We start from the raw sequence: 18323 nt of genomic DNA, 5'->3' as shown, positions 1-18323 counted from the left end.
TATTTTAAATTGTAGCGACAAAAGAAAGGAAAATTCTGTCAAAAACTTTTTAAGAAATAGCTCATTGTACGTAAAAAAGCTCGCACTGAAAAACTAATTGATATTCGTTTACATATATTTTCGATGATTTTTTTAAATTATGAAAACAAATGTAGCGAAAAGTAAGGAATTAATTAAATTTCATTGTAAAAATATACATATACTGATAACAGCAATTCAATATTTAATTTATTTTAGTCCTTTTTTAAATCTCGAGTTAAACATTGAAGCTTTCTTTTTGTCTAATATTGGAAAACACAGTGCCTCTTCCTTGAAGAGAGTGCGCAGACGGACGAAACAGCATAATTTTTTGAAGTTCATATATCCGAAACGTGACGGGTATCATTGTCTCCTCCGGCAATAATAAATCGCGTCGGTATCGAACGACGTGAAAGCGACTTGCGTTGAAATCGGTGCCCGAGGTTTCTCTGACAAAAAGTGAAAACGCGAATAGGAGTCGACAACCTCAGCGCGAAAATATAAAGCAAGGAGCAACAAAGTCGAACAGGCTATCGACTGATTGATCTCGTCAATAAATGACAGCAGCTCTTATTGGCTCTTAGATCGACAACGAAGAGACGCATCCGCGAGATATCATTCATGCGTGTCAACAATGCGCGACGATAAGGACTATAATCTGTTATCAACGCCGTTTACGCGAATTTATATTTTAAACACTCGCATTAAGTCTGTTTATTCATTCTATTTCTAATTAAAACTTTCGTATATCAAGATATAGGATTAAAGATATTTATTTTTTTACATTTTCATAAACAGGAATAAGTCATTTCTTTTATTGATAATGCTTAATATGTCAAAGAAGATATAATTATATTATAAAAAATTGCCATTAAGATTACGAACCGGTAATAACACGTTCTGCGAATATAAATTTTTAATATAAAAAGAATAGAATCTCTCTTAAATAGTGTAATATTTTTAATTCATTTAAGTATTACCTATAAAACTAAATTTTTATAGAAAAAAAAAAAAAACATAATTTAGCCAGTACCAGTTATATCAATGAAAATTTGTGCTGCAATTGCTTTTGCGCAATAATAGAACATTTCTCTTAATATATTAGACATTATCATATCTGGCATAATGCAACAAATTATGTATCAAATCAACAGTATAGTTTTTTAAGTAGATCTCTCGAGGCATTAGAAATGCGGGATTGTGACGCGATCTCTCGCGCTATCGACACGATCGCATCCACGATGAGAATGCTGTACAAGTGTCGGCAACCTCATCATAGAACGAGGTGTCATTTCGAGTTCTCGTCTTCGTCATCCGGCTGAGAACCGGTTCTGGCCGGCTGTCCGCTTGAAGTTCATTGATTCCTGATGATCCCGCGAAGCGGCTTCCTGTCTACTAAAGTGAAAAAAGATGACCCTATCGCGCTTTCGTTTTGGCCTTTTATCAATCTTTTAATACCGTCTCACTAACTAAACAGTCCTCTCTGCGCGTGAAAGAGTAACCACATTCATGATTTACACTCAATCAAATCAGCTCTTTGTGCTAATTGGAGTTGATCGTTAGAGGAAACTCTACGCGGAAAGTTATCTGCACGGTTGGAGACGGACAGCACTCATCGCTGAACATTCACCACGCCTGAACCCGTCACTACGGCTTGGAAACCAGTCGACCTGACACGTTTTGCACCGACAAAACAAAAACCAGATCGCAAACTGTCGTCCATCGAATCGGATATCTAGAGCAGGATACGTATAATGATTTAGCCCTAAAGCAGGACTATCAGATATTTATTAATATTATGTATATTATAATATTCGTATACAGATATATCTGCACGTAAAAATGTAAATAAATATATAATCTTTGCGAAGTAAGAAACTGTTCCAAGATTTTGTTCGCTATGAATTTGAGTCTATTGCTCTTCACTTAAAATTTATTTCTTTACTGTTATTATAATTTGATTATTTAATGGACCTCTAAATTTTATCTACATTTTACACAAGAAAGAATCTAATAGCGAATTCGATTAGACGCATTAGTGCGCACTGGTGCATATTAAAGCAATGTAAAAGTAAAATGCAAATATTTTGAATGATAAAAATTTTATGTAACAGCATAATAAGGTGTATTGAGTGATTTTACAGTTTAACCGATTTCTATATTTATAATCAACATACATCTTTGCGTCAATTTGTGTGCAATGGCTTTAATATACCAATGCACACTGAGTCCAACCATTTCGCTATATAAATGTGAAATTTACATAAATTTCTTTTTAATCTATTTCTCTTTATCCATGTTAAGATTTTTTTTAATCCTAATTATATTTACATTCACAGTTCAGCGACTCATTAAGCACTGCCAATAAAACAATCTTTTATCGATTACATACTAGTTAATAACTCGTATCAGGTACCAGCTGGTACACTTATGTTAGCTAGACATTCATAATCCGCCGCGACCGGAAATTCTGTGTCAAGGTATCGCGTAAAAAGAGATCGACAACATCGACAGGAATTTCGATCAATAATATCTCAACCGAATGAGATGTTTACGTCCAATTATACCGCTATAAGAAGCAAATTCCTCGGGAATACGCGTAACAATGGATCGAAAAATAATTGCGCGGGGCAAACGTTCATAAATAAACAGCGTTCCTCTGCGTTGCGTATTCGCTCACAAAGAAAATATCAAGACTACCGAATCAAGCACGTTTAATATTTCACGCTTGACATTGAGCGGCGGGTTTCGGAATCAGAGAGGAGTTCCCGTCTGCAAACGAGAAACTTTTGAAGTTGAAACGAAGTGGATACGTTCAGTACAATTACGTATGTGGGTCACGTTTATAGAGAGGTCAGCTATCCAAACGGAGGTAAACTTTCGCAATAGCCCTTAGGTATCTCATACATACGAAGAAGCAATTATCCCCAATAGTTTCTAAATACAAACACAAAGATAATACAGAACAAAGAATGTCTATTGTCTATTTATAATAGTATTATCGTAATCATATTAATAAAATGAAATGAAAAACTTGATTCTTATAATTAACGCGTTTCATTACATTGTGTCTATCATATTCATCATTTATGTGTGTACGCAGAGCAAAATTAATTAAATTAACATGAATGAAATAATAACAATATTATCTATTAATTTACAATTCCAATTTTCATTGATTGCTATAATGTATATGTTCTACGCGTGTAATTTATGTACGTATTATCCACAAATACACTTTTAATATTATAAGAATATTAATTATTAATTATCAATATTTTCATTAAGACAAGTATTAATATCTGAAGCAGCAGTATATCGCAAAATAAAAAATGTATTATAACGTAAATATAATAAATTTTGGATGTGATCATCTTTTGCATATATTTATCACTTATTTTGCAATATATAGTGATAAGTTCTGCATTAAGTCCTACAGCTATCAGCTCTTCAGCAATTTAAATTACTTGTATTACTAATACAATTATAATTCGTATAAAAAAAAATACCATCAATTCCTCTTAACTGTACCACTGCATCACGTCATCAATAAAGATCAATCGATGAAAATAATCAATAAAGAATCAAAAAATAATCAAGAATATTAATAATCAATAAAGTTAATAGCGTTAGAAACGCGTATACTTAACGCAACTACGTACGGTCTAAGTAGCGGTGGAAAATGACGTTTCCGTAAAAAAAAGAAACATACGGATGCACGCGAAAACAACGTGATTCCAAAAGGGGTTGCTCAGTGTCGTTCGATCACGTAATGAAATTCGGCAAAGTGACCACGCGTCGCGACGCGCCCATAAATGGCGCGGGCGGTGGTCCGCGACTGTATAACCAACCCCACCACGGTGTGATGGTCGAGACCAACGGGGCTTTTCCAAAAATAGAATGACGACGACGAGGGACGTCCCGACGTCTTCGTCGTCACCGTCGTCGTCGTCGTCGTTGATAGGAGACGAGCAACGGTATTCCCGACGTCGCGATGTTCGTTCGCGGTGCAGGACGTATTTCGACATGTCACATTTCGTGCAGTAACGGACTTGAATGCAACAATTGTGCAGTGATACAATTGTTTCCTTTTTTTTTTTGCAAAAGAATTGATTCGATTACTTAAAACCGTTATTTAAATTCGCGAAGTGCTGAAAACAAAAGTGCGTTCACTATCGTCAAATTTATCTGTTTAAAATTTATTAATAATATTGTTAATAATTAATTTGCACATCATTAAATAATATAATTGAATAATATAATTAATATAATTAAACGTAATATTGTTATACATTGAGAAAGTGTATTTTTAATATATTTCCTGAAATATTTGTAATCTCACTTCTAAAGATAATTTAGAAAGAGTAAAATTTGAAAAAAAAAAAAAACAGAAAAATATGGCAGAAACTAATAAATTTTTAATTTTCTATTTACAATAACATACTTTTTCACTTCTCATTTTTTATGATTACTTTAAACTCGTATATTTAGTTTTCCAAGAAGAATCAGTTTTCTTCATCTCAATTTTATCTTTACAATAACAATAATACTAAAGTATATTCATTGTATTATATCTACTATTTTATTAAATTGCTAAATGTTTTACTTATTTAAACATCTTATTTGCTCGTCCCTCGGTCGTTTTAATAAATATATTTTCTGCTTAATAAGATATATTCCTTTTTGCATTAATAGTACCACGTTCTTCTTCCTGTTCTTCTGTTTCAAGGATCCATTTGAATTAGTTTCCGTTCTCTCCTACTGTGCGAGTATCGCGGTTCATAGCTTCAAGTACACACGCGAAAATCAATTTGCAAACTAATCTATTAGCACACCCACGAAAGTTCACACTGCGGTAGACATCAAAGGTATTTGCGCCTACGCACACCGAGTCGATCGCACTTTTGCAAAAATCGCCGCGGGCTAACGCTAATGCACGTGGCGGGATCGGAGGCAAGACTATTTATAATTCAGACACATCGTCCGAGCACACGCAGCAGTACCAGAAATAACAAATCCGAAGTCGTAGGTCACGCGAATAAGACAAATAAGGAGATGACACCTATTCTGATAACTGTTGACCGACGTATTTGATTTTAATATGCTCATACAAAATAAATATTTAACTAATTAAGGAAAGTAGAACGATGCATATATAAAAATTGATAATTAATTTCAAAATACTCAATAATTGGTAACAACAGCGACAAAATTTACATATGCTGTAATATCTATCAAATCTTTGAAAAAAAATCTAGATTGTTTCCTAAAAAAAACTTATAGAAAATTATTCTATTTTCAAGTATGTGTCCGAACACGTGAAGATTTTGCTTGAAACATTTAGTAAAAAAAATATACATCGTTACAACTATATATTATCTTTAACATCTTTTACTCGAGATAAGTTTACTGTAAAATGAGAAATAAATTGTTTCTTAAGAAGATTTCTTTAAAGCTTCTCTACAACAAGACAAAGTATCTTCCATTCTTTGTAATATGTGGACAAATAGAGTTTATATCACATAAAACATTCTAATGTAATTTTTAACGTGATTGAATTTAACTTCCAAAAATCAAACGTAATTTTTTGATTAATCCAATTTCATGGAACAATTTCCTATCGATTGATCAAAGCAACGCTACAAGGAGAGAGCGCGAGCATAATTGATTCGTGTGGGAGGAGACAGCACTGTTTTCGCTAGCACTGAAAAAATATAGCACCGGAAGAGGTTGGGCGGCTAAGAAAGTTCCTGCTGTCTGTCCGGTCGCACATAGGGCAATTGTAATGTCGACCAATTAAACCACGACCCACGCCTGATTTTTCTTTTCGCGCTGGTCCAGCCTCTTCCGCATCGATAACATCTTCGTCATCCCACCCCCGAATCATTCAGCACTTCGCCGCTGTATTGCGAGTATTTAATACTTCATTGCATGTAATATACGTACACTATTAAATTCATAACAACAAATTATATTCAATTCGAGTTATTTTCCATCATTTCTATAGATCGCCACTGCTCTTACTCATTGCCGTGTCAATATTGTTAATTTAATTGAAACAATAGAGTCAAACAATTTAACACAAGAAAATGTATTAAACATGTATTTTGACCCAAATTTAGTTCATTATTTATTAATGCATACATTAATGTGGATATTGGTATATTTCACGGTGAAACTAACAACAGAAATTGATTGACAGAAGTTAAAAATAACAAAACGTTACAACTCAAAAGAGTAGGCTGCCATTAAACTTTTAATATCTAACAGTGTATTGTAAAAGCATCAGAAAGCAACAGAAAATTCAGATAACATCATTTGACACGTGGAGTATCGACTGAAATTTTATAGTACCCAGAATTCATCCCAACACGCCTCGTGTCGCTTGAGTCACGCTTGTACGAGATAAAAAAAAAAGCACATACATCAGACCAGATGTATTTCGAAGATCAATCATAGCCTGTACATAAATCATATAGCCTCAACACAGACAATTTATACCCGTAAAATGTTGTGCTTTATTTTCGTAAAACCTTCTGATCAAGTGAACTTTTTTCTGAAAATACGAACAGAATGACCAAGGAAGCTCATCTTTAAGAGTAAATTCGCCGTTCAATTTAGATTCAATTTTTCTTTGTTCACTCTTTCTTTAATTATTTTATCTATTTCCAGCGACAATGTACAGGTTCACGATAAATATTATTTTAATCAAAAGTCTTGCTGCCCTGTGTACGTCTAGAGTTCTCTTGTACGACGTATCTTCCGTGATCGACAATCGTCTTGGGTTATCCGTCGTTCGTATAATTACATCAACATTATCTATTAGCTACAATTGTTCAGCTTATGACAATGATCCTTCTTTTCCAATCACACAACTCTAGCGTAGCTGACGGAATATTGGATACCGATAAAATACCGCAAGAACCGATCGTGACTTATTGTACTGTACTGCTTAAATGGCTCGTTATACTGTACTATTTCTGTACTGTTTAAATATGGAAATGTTAACAATAACATAGATGAAAGAGGAGCGTTATATCTTTTTTTATATCTAATAATTGGCCGAGAATATTTAATTTGAATCTTTTATAGCTTCTCTATCTCAAAAGTGTTTATAGAAAAATAATAATTTCTTATAAAAACAATGCAAATTATCTTATTAGTATCAATAATAAATAAATTAAAACTCTCTGAGTATACACTCTGATAGTATACACTCTATTAAAGTTAACGTTATTCTTTATACTCTTAACTAATTTCGCGCAGAAGCTGAACTTAACATTAAAAACGCACTCTGACACAGTATTAAACAGCCGTTATGTAAAACATAAAAACCGTTTAAGAGCCGCTATTTTTTTTGCTCCATTCTTACATCGGTGCGAAACCAGTTTCGTTTATCAAAGATGCAGACTTACCACATGGCTTGAACGGACACTGGCTTAAAAATATGTTGACGGCCACAAACGCTGACCTTGAAACCCCTGAAAGATAAAATCCGGAAGTGAGACCGCAATAACCTTTAGGAACCATGATGAATCAGATAACGTTATATACGTAATACTTTTTTAGAAGACTATTTAATCAACGAGAGAAAATATTACTGTTTTAAGACGCTTTTACTGTGTAAATTATTTAATTCGCAAAGAATAGAATATAAAGTAGTCTGGAACACTAGGATCACATCAGAGCTTTAATATTTATGTTTTCAGGTAACAATAAACATAATTCAAAGGATTTTTAAGTAGAAGGCACAGTTATATACATATTTTTAGCAAAATAATATCTTACATAATTCCTACTGTGTAAATTCATTAGAGCCACAATTAATAAAAACATTCTTACATTTTTATCATGGAAAAAATTCAAATTTGAATTTAAAAAATACGCACTCCTGGATTTAATTGTTTAACTTGCTTTCATCTCTAAAAATCTGTAAAAATTTGTTATAATGTATACTTGTTATCTTAAATAAATATTATAATTTTGTTACGTTACAAATTTTATTATTTTTTTTTCCTTATCATACAAAAAGTAGAGAATGTCTTCATCAAAGTAAGTAGTTCAAAATAATTTTCTTCATTTTTTCCTATTTTTCGAAATTATACATGCTACATAAATTGTCTGTATAGACTGGCTAATACAATCGTAAATATATAAATTATAAAATAATATCAGATTTCAGTTTCAAGAAACTTCAGTTATTTTTTCGATATTTTTGATTACATTACCATTGCAACAAACGGTTATTTTCGTAACCATTTACATTTAAATGTTAAACCGTATGTAAACGGTTATTTTCTCGTAACCCCTATTTAAATGCTAAATTATTAGTATTACACAAAGAATGGTTCGAGCATCATGTGGACTTTAACTGGAATTTTTCTACAAAGACACTTCATTGTATTATACAAAGTTGCAGAGCTTTTTGAGGTCACTTCTATATCAACTCCAATTTTATTTTTATTAACTTTTCATCAGAGAATTAATATTTCGTTCGTGACACCGCGAAATGACCTCGATTCGACGTTACATAAGTAATATTGATTTAACGGAATGGACGATCAAACTCACGATTTTGCTATTTCAAGTGGACGATTGTCGTTACGCTGGCGAGCAAAGCGACGATGCTTCAAAACTGCAACGGTAATGCAATTCTCGCTATTACGACACGAGAAGGGGCGCGCGTTCACCACACTGCACTGCCATTAATTACGCATTATGTAAAGGAGATCGCATTGCGCGGGTATCGCGAATCGCGAATCGCTGCCGTAATACGCGCCGGTTAGATTTCCGGGAAATCCTTGCTGATTCTACGATCGTCTTTTCCAGAAAGGAACGGTACTCACGTCAAACTTCGTTTCACATACGCGGCACGGCCGTGCTATTCGAAGCATATCGCTTTCCCTCATTCGCAAATATTAGAAGCAAGATCAGATTTAATAACACGCTTTAGCTAACATCGGTACATCAATGATTTTTTTTTTATTCGCAGGCGGTAAGAAGTTAATGGGCTTTCAAAAATGTAGAACAAGATAAGAATCTTATTTTACATCTTTTTTCGATTGCATACATGATCAAATTGGTGTCAAAATTATATAATATTGAGTTATTTTTAATCATTTCTACTACTGCTCCTACTTGATATATCGCTAATTTAAAACAATGGAGTTAAACTTAACTCAAGAAAATGTATTACATTTAATTTAGTTTATTATTTACTGAGTGCATACCTTAATATGGACGTTGTTTACTTTGAAACTAATCACAAAAATGGGTTGATTTACATTTTGATATAAATAGAGGTTAAAAATAATAAAGTTATTCAACTCAAGGTATTGATATCTATCGACGTACTATTCCTTAATATCTAATAGTGTACAAAAACTACAACAATGTTGAAATGAAATTAATTCACAAAAGTTCTTCCTGTAATTTTCTTTTGTAGCCTTTTGTTTCTTTCAAGCTAATAAATCAGTCAATATTACTTTCTCAGATAAATATTGCTCTTAAAATTTATGACAACCACGATAGGGACAGTTAAGTGTCCCTACTTAAAGCTGCGCAATAAAGCGATATCGAAATCTGTACCTTACGCAATCAAGATATTCGCGACAGGTTGCAGTTACGTGGACAAATAAATGAAGAAAAAAACAATGTCGAGCATCGCCGCGAGAGATTTACCAAACGCAATCGCGAACAGTTACGCAAAGGTGCCTCGCGGGTAGAAATTTGGGCGTGTTGAATGTAACAACGTTGAGGATTATTCGCGTAGCGATCTCTTACTCTCGCAAAGAAGTACAAAAAAACGGATGGGAAAAATGCAATTTTCAGTCCTCCGCCCCCTCCGACGCAAAATTACTCGTTTCGCACCGTTATCGTCCGGATCATAAAATGGACGCTCTTTTTCTTCTGCTTTCTTTTTAATTCGCCTCTTTCGCCGATTACAGTTACCCTTTACGCACATTCTGCGAACGAATTTTATAGCTAGCCCTTTTTGTGCTTCTTTGAGATACGCGCATAGACGTTAAGAAATTCTCGATTTTCGAACCGCCCAGTTAAATAGAGCAGAATTTCTTTGAGAATTGATTACGTTCTTAGATATGTTCATACTCTCTAAGTTTTTTGAAGTGGAATTCTCACTCTAAAGCAAAATTGAGTCAGTATTGAAAGAGTGATTCAATCTTCAATCTTTAAGAGTAAGATTTCATTCTTCACAGTTAGAGTAACAATTCATTCTAAAACTTTTAGAGAGTACACTGAGAAAAAAATATAGTTAAATTTTAATAAATATTTAGTTCAATACTGCCAACTAAACATTTACTTACTGTAAGTAAATATTTGTTCGATAAAAAATAAATGATTGTTAAATCAAATTAATATTTCTTGTATCAAATAAATATATCTTTATATTTAATAAATATTTAGTTGGCAGTATTCAAAATTGACTATATTTTTTTTTCAGTGTACATACACGCAACGGTCCATCATATCTTACGTTTTGTAATGTTTTAATAATAATACCACAATTCAAAATTCTTACATTATAACTACAAAACAATTTACTGGATATTTATATATGATGATGAATTACATCAAGAAGAAAAAATAATGAAGCAATCACTGTAATTTCTTCGCAGAATAAACTTGACGTTTTGTACAATATTTTATTAAGTAATAATACAAAAAATTAGTTTGAGAACAATTTAAAAAAATGTTCTACATAAGGTATGTCATTAAATAAAAATAGAATAACGTAAAATATTCAAAAACACATTTATTATGGTATCAAAATAAAAATGAAGTTTGTTAGAAGAGTATTGTACGTTTCGTAATGTGTTTAAGCAGTAATAAACGCTGCAATTTATAAATTCCCAAAGTTCATTTTTATTTAAAGCCTAGTCTATGTGTTCTTTGCTTCCTATTTTTTATTTTTTATTTCATTTTTTATTTCTTTTTCCTTCTTTGCGACCGTTTTATCGACAATCGCGTTTCTTTTTCACATCTCTTTCTTATCTCTTTCGAAGTTCGTCAACTTTTATCTCAGGCAACAGAAAAGTGTAAAAAGCAAAAAATAGGAAACAAAGAACACATTGTAGATTAGGCTTAAAGATTTTATACACTACGCGGTCTAAAAAGTAAATCTTCTCGTAAAGACAATTTAAGAATTCTGTGTGAGCTATGGCATTTATTACTTAAACATTACGAAACGTATAACAATTCTTTAACAATTTTCAAAACTCCATTTTTATTTTAATATATTAATGACAAATGAAGCTGCCCACAAATTGAAGATTAGCAAATAAAAGTGAAGAAGGAACAGCCTTTCTTACATTCGATTAAGCAAGTGTACGTAAATTTATAGAAGACAATGGTTCGACGATTAAACAACCAGCCTAATTGATGCATAGCCTCAATCACATTTATTAGAATTAGCGCTACTTTGGTCCTATCACAATGCCAATGTAAATTAAGCTTGCAAATATTTGTGTTATAGAGAATAAACTCAATCTTTCGTAATACTCGTTAGTTCATTTAATTTGCTATCTTCCGGCGCACGTAATCAGTCAGTTGCACTTTACATGTGTATCAATAAGACGCGTCGATATCACAAGGCCGATGAAGCATAACCGTCACGGCATTGAACGTGTCAACTAAATTCTCTGGCTGCATTGCGTGTGAAGTAATATAGCTAAGACTATAGGTAATCTCTATCCGGAAAAAGACAGTAAGAAAGGCCGAGCGAGCCAAACTGTTGCTGCAACCGACGGTGTTTCAACCGATCGAGAAAGCGAATGACGTATTGCAACTCTAACTCTCTCGCGAGTACGCGACAACCGCATCAAAATGAAAGAGAAAAAGAGAGAAAGGAATGGAGCAAGAGCAGAGGAAGATGAAGAAGAGAGAGACGATCGTCCGCGCCCTGAGGGTCATCGACATCGTAGGAACGCGAGCTGACCGGCGTTCGTGCTCATTTTCTTTTCTCAGTCTTTTTCTTTCTCCTTTTCCCTTCGCCACGCATCGAGTTGTCCATCCATCCCACTATTCCTTTATCGCTAATTTCGCGAGAATTGCTCACCCGACCGGACACGAACTTCGCGCGCGTCGCCCAGTCAATGTGCTCTCGCGTGAATAAGCTCCTTGCCCATAGCTATGGAAAATGACGAAGTGCTTTCTAATCGCGCGAAAAGCCACGTGTCAATATCGTTCAGACGCGATCGCGATCCTTTTGTTGGTGCAACACCGCCATTGAAAGTTCTGTGGCTGTTAACTCATTTAATGTGCCAATGTAGCGGATATATTACGCGTATATTTCATTTTATATCATTTTAGAGTCTGAACTGCATGATCGAAGAAAGTATCCATAGATATAATATAAATTAAATGAAAAAAGAAATAAAAACGATCATTGTTGCAATTTCCTCGCAGATTAATGATATCTTATTCAACGCTTTGTTGAGTCTTATAAAAAATTATTTTAAGAGCAGTTTTTCCTAAACTTCTAATTATCCAAATAAGATATAATTATTAAAAATCGAAATAAAACTCAAACGTTTATTATAATAAATTGCTATATAATTGATTAACTCAAGTAAATAACATCAAATGTCAGTAGTCAAAAGTCTAGTGATTGAAACTAATATATCTCAAAGAACAACGCCTAAAATGCACTAGATTTAAGTAAATGAAAGTTTAGGAAAAATTGCTCTCAAAATAATTTTCTTTTTAAAGAAGACCCTAAACGTCAAAGTTGTATATACGAATAAAATTGTCTATTAGCAACGAGATTGCAATGATCATTTTTCTCTTTCTAACTAATGTGAGAGTAACTTTAATTAATGCTTTCAGACACCGTATCATCTTTTGTAATGTTTGTTTTCCATCAGCATGTAATACTGCACACTACGTGCTGCATCGCGGTAGACAACCGTGCTGGACCTTACTTGACTTCGCGTCTCGATTTCGCAACTTATGTCGCGACCTTCCGTCGTAACCTTGGTACTCACCTGTCAAGTACCTTGCTTGAACACGCGTGCCTTACGGTAACGCGCTCCATTTCCCTACGCCCGAGAGAACGGTGGCGACCTTCGCATTTATCTTTGTGGAGGCGGTGTTACATATAATACGCCGAAATGAGAACAAGCAATTAACAATGCAATCTGGCAAATCTACGATTTCACAAAAAGATATACAAACGACGTTTCCTCTTTACACACAAATTCATGTTCGCCTTTCTCTATTCTCAGCTGTACCTGTACCTATTTATTTGTACATATTTGTATACACAGCAAAAATCTATAAATTGTATTCCGACGTTTTATTTGTGCTAAAAGAAGACTCATTGAATGGGCCTGTGAGTGAAAAAAATCATGAAAGAAAGAATAAAACTGTATTGAAATTGATGACAGCGGAGCATTCTGATGTAAAGAATGATAGTGTAAGTTAAACTTATTGTTAGCTTCTTTGAATAAAAAGTACATTTCAGAAAAAAAGAACCGGAGAAAGGAGGAGAAAGCACATGGACATCAGACATTGTCTACGTGAATTACATTGTCTATGTTGGTTACGGATAAACAGACAGTGCATAAAGTCTATACTTAGGCTATTGCTATCTACGCGTAGACACCCACTGATATTCTCCTTTCATTTCGCGGCGCGTACGTACGCACGTCGCCGCCGCCACGTTAATTATCGGTACAACATTCAATCCGCAGGCGAGCCGTGGCAATGAGTCACTTTAAAGTAGAGGGAATTAGACAAGTTGGCACAGCCAACGTTAGAAAGTGGCCGCGTGCTAGTGCCGCTCTGAAAATATTTGTTGATCGGTCAGGTTGCCGGATATAAAGCAGCGCAACGTCAGCAATACGCTGAATCATCAGAGATTTCAATCAAAAAATCGAAATTTATTCCTATAGAGTTATAGAATGCCTCGGATTTACCTCATATCGAATTTACATATCGCTTTTCTATCCAAAATCACGGATTCCTCGATTAATTTAATTCTTGCCAAAACAAACGAAATTTTATTTCAAATTATTAAATATGTATTTAGAGAAATTTTATAAAAGGTATAATTATAAGTGTATTTTGATACAAAATTGAAAGCTTTAGCAAAATAGAAATGTATTGTAAATAAAAAGTCAAATTTTGTCTTCCATGTAAATTTTCATGTAATCTTTACGTTAAAAAAAAGTTTCCATCCAACATATAAGTTTAGGCTGATATTTTTATCCGCTTTAATATTTAATAATTAATAGTCCGATTTTAAGATCATCTTAAATATGATTTCAAGACGCTTTATAGTCATGAAATCTTAAGACACATATGTAACCAAAGAAAGACAATTAAATACAAAGTCGGATTATGAATGCATTTAGAGATTGTGAAACTTGTTCTAATTAATAACTAGCATGTATATGTATAATTTTAAATGCTATTAAAGTTCGTCATAAATTTCATCTGATATTTCTGATATAATACCCTTATATGCTGTAACAGATTTATAGTCTACGTTTTTATGTTCCCCTATAGAAGAGTAGCAAGTTGAAGATAGAGAAAGCGAGCGTTCCAAGTGTCTATCAATATTTTTTTCAACTCAAGGAAATAAAAATATAATCTCTTCCTCATCTCATTAATTATACTGCAATAGAAAATATATTAAGACGTACACGGCACGATTTATGATGAGGTCCGTAATTAATCTGTTATTTAACTGTCCGCAACTTCGAGAAAGAAAGAAGACATCTGATGCCAGGGTCTTACCATACGGTATACATTACATTCTATTGCGCTTGCAGATGTGCACATTCGCACACTAATCATGACGCAAGCGATGACGATGTTTGTGCGATGCTTAATTAAGTTCGTGAACATTTGACCTTGTCTTAATATGATTACTCTTTCGCTTATGCTTATTTTTATCTGCCTAGTCTATTAATGTATCAAATAATAAATATATTTCACTGACGTATTTTATTAACATGCAAATATTATAATCAGAACCTAATAATCTTAATTCTCTCTAAATGATCTAAAAGGAACAACATTTTGTACAATCATGTACTCTTGAGTAAATTAAAAAAAAAATCCTAGCCTGTGCGCTCCTAAAAGTATAACTGATTGCTTAATAATCAGCGAATGTTCCCAGTTAACGAGTAACGTTATGTAACAGATCATAAATAAGAAAAAGTAGTAAAGTCCACACGAGTCTGTAATCGCTGAAACGTGCTAATCCGTAGTGCCGCGGGAATATTGCAAGACCGCAATGCTTCTCGCGGTGAGAGCGTAGCGAAGCAAATAACAGTGAGAAAGAAAAAGATGCGAACTCACCCATCGCCGTCGAGAGTGATAGCGGTGTCTGCCAAAACTCGGAGCACGAGACCAACGGTCGCCCTGGCGTGGCAATCGATTCCGAGGAGACAACTCTCTTCGGCGTCCTGCCTTCCCGTGCAGGAAACGACGACGAGATATCGCGTCCTTCCTGGATGCACCGACTCCAGTTTCACGGCCTGAAAGAAAGACATGGAGAAATCTCCGATTACTCATGGCACAACTTTTAAAAGCTCGCAGATGGATATTTAAACGCTACTTACAAATGGAGACCGATTTGTAAGCTTACTTAAATTATTCGTCGATGTGCGTAAATTATCTCATTGTTAGATACAATGTATTTAAAAATGTAATATAAAAACGTTATATGTGACAAATGTTTCTTCGATATCCTATAAATTAATATTAAAACGGAAGGAACAATTATTTTTCATTTATTTCACTATAATATTTAAATGTGTTTTATATCGAAAATATTTCCAAGTCGAGTTATCATTTTAATTGACTTATATTTTTTCGGTAAAATTTCTGCCATATCGAAACATGACATTATTTGCGAAGAGAAATATATCTGCTGAATGTCAGAATATGCATTAAATAATTTTAGAAAATGAAAAAAAAAATCTCATTGTTAAGTAAGCAAAAGAAGATCTAAAAATTCTTAGAGATACAAGAAATTATGTAGCATCATAGTACTCGATTGTAGCACCGTTTACTGATTTCTGTATAATGCTACAAACACTGTCTTCCAGGGTTAACAACATTACAGGGAAGTAATATTATATAACCAGCTCATTGGCTTCACTTCCGTTCGACCGGCTGTTTCCTGTTTGTATCGATATCGGTATAATATAATATTATTTACTTTTTTTTCATAAAAATAATGTACATATGATAATTGTATAAACAATTATATGAGGAAATATAAGTAAATTGCCTATACAAGCTTTCGCGGTTGTTAGACCGTTAAAAATATATCTTATCGCCTTATAATTATATTATTAATGCACTAACAAAAAAAAAATATAATTCCAAGAATAAATCAGATATAGATAAATTCTCTATATGAGAGGTTGTCAGAGTGCGTTAATAATATATTTATAAAGCAAACAGATATAATTTGACAAATTGGAATGTACCAACAATTTTTTAATAAGTCTAACAATTCCAATTGTAAATTATATCTTATCGCCGTATATTATTAATGTACAAACAACCACGAAAGCTCATACAGACAATTTATCTATATCTAATTTAAATTAGATATAAATAAATTACCTGTATTTTTATTCATTAGTCGTTAAATCGTTTTTTTAGATACTGTTTATGTAAAAATTGTGATAAAAATAATTTTTCGTTTTGAAAAAACAATACGGATAAGTAAATTTCCATAACATATGACATCAGGATAATAAATATTTTAAAATTCTTGACACCGTACATATCTTTTAATATTATACGATTTAATATTAACAAAATAGTTTTGTAGCTTTAAAAAATAATATTAAATCGTATAATATTAAAATACAATATGTGTACGGTGTCAAGAATTTCAAAATATTCAAATTATTCTGATGACATATGTTATGGAAATTTAATTATCCGTATTGTTTTATTAAAATAAAAAATTATTTTTATCAAAATTTTTGCATAAAACGTATCTAAAAAAGAATTTTATCGACTAATGAATAAAAGTCTTAAAAGAAATATTTTGTAATAATGTTTTCATTACAACATATTATATAAAGTGTGATACTATACTACAAAAACGTTAAATTAAATATGTTAAAAGTATATTGATTTCTTATTCGCAACATTTAGTATTTCTATAGATGTATTTATTAGTCTCGTATATAAATTAGAATTAATAAGAGAAATTAATGTATAAGGGTTAAACGGGGATTGGTTAAGCAGCAAACATATATAACATATAATACTTGTACTAGAAGTTCCAGGATGAAACTCCACGAGAGAATTCCCGACAGTAACGATCAGGTAGAATGTTCACAATAATTCGCTCGCTCGATTAAACGCGAACGTATCACTCGCAGTGATCTCTACTTTGAAACGGTTAAACACGTTTCCGCAACGAACGATGCGTTCGATGCTCCCACAGACTGTTTAATTACTTTCACCGATCCATCTCTTATCTCGCATCAGTGAGAATTCAACTTAGCTACCGTGGATCCAGAGAACAGTGGCTAAGGAAACGACACAAATTACAAGAAATCACACGCGTGAATGAATGCAAAAAGGAGCAGCAGCGATGCTCCGGTCTTGATTATCTTAAACTTAATCCCCGATAAGCGTACCGGAGTTTGCCGATTATGGAGCACGTCCACTTTTATGAGTTGATAGCGACTCGATTGCAACTGTTATAACTGTTGCAAATACAACGACTGGAGCAGGTCCTCGAGTGCAGGAGCGTCGGCCCATGCATTTTCGCAGCATGCGATGTGGCAATTAACGCTTCCGCACTCCCTAGAAAGAATTCCAACCGCGATAACAGACCGGATTTTGTATAGTGATTACATCGCGGGCGCGCTCGGCGAATACGCTTTTTCTCGTTCAGAGGAAAATTGACACGCATGTTAATCGCGTATCCGGTGCATTCGCGCGTAACGCATTTGCAGGCGTTAATAAATGATGAATGCAGAACCGCGCCCGGAGTTAATTAAGTTTCAAATATCAATATTTGTAACGAGAATAATTCAGTGTGTTCCTAAGAGAGATTTGGAGCAAAAAGAAGAAAATACTGTGAGAGACATTTATCCTTTTACTATCCTAATCAAGAATAAATGATTGTAATTACTTACAAATTCCAAGTAATTCTATTGGCATACTTTCCATATCATTATGCCTTGTTTTCTAATTATTCTGTGAATATCATATACCTAAATATTATAAGTATAATATTAATGACATAAAAATTAAAATATTATTTAATTAAAGAAATTATGTATATTCTTAAATGTTTT

The 18323-nt window shown here is 33.3% G+C and overlaps 1 protein-coding gene across 4 annotated transcripts in view; it reads right to left on the bottom strand.

The window, feature by feature from the left end:
* LOC108757283 (protein phosphatase Slingshot homolog 2) overlaps nt 1–18323 on the bottom strand; it is a 136817-nt gene that overhangs the window by 25861 nt on the left and 92633 nt on the right. For all 4 annotated transcript variants that reach the window (XM_018501755.1, XM_018501754.1, XM_018501752.1 and 1 more), the window contains 2 exons: nt 15346–15524; nt 7434–7499 (listed from right to left, as the gene is read on the bottom strand). In XM_018501755.1, the coding sequence (XP_018357257.1) occupies nt 7434–7499; nt 15346–15524 (245 nt within the window). The remainder of the gene's footprint in view (nt 1–7433; nt 7500–15345; nt 15525–18323) is intronic.

This window comes from Trachymyrmex septentrionalis, unplaced genomic scaffold, assembly GCF_001594115.1.
Source record: "Trachymyrmex septentrionalis isolate Tsep2-gDNA-1 unplaced genomic scaffold, Tsep1.0 scaffold136, whole genome shotgun sequence".
Classification (NCBI taxonomy): domain Eukaryota; kingdom Metazoa; phylum Arthropoda; class Insecta; order Hymenoptera; family Formicidae; genus Trachymyrmex; species Trachymyrmex septentrionalis.
This window is presented reverse-complemented; position numbering and strand designations above follow the sequence as displayed.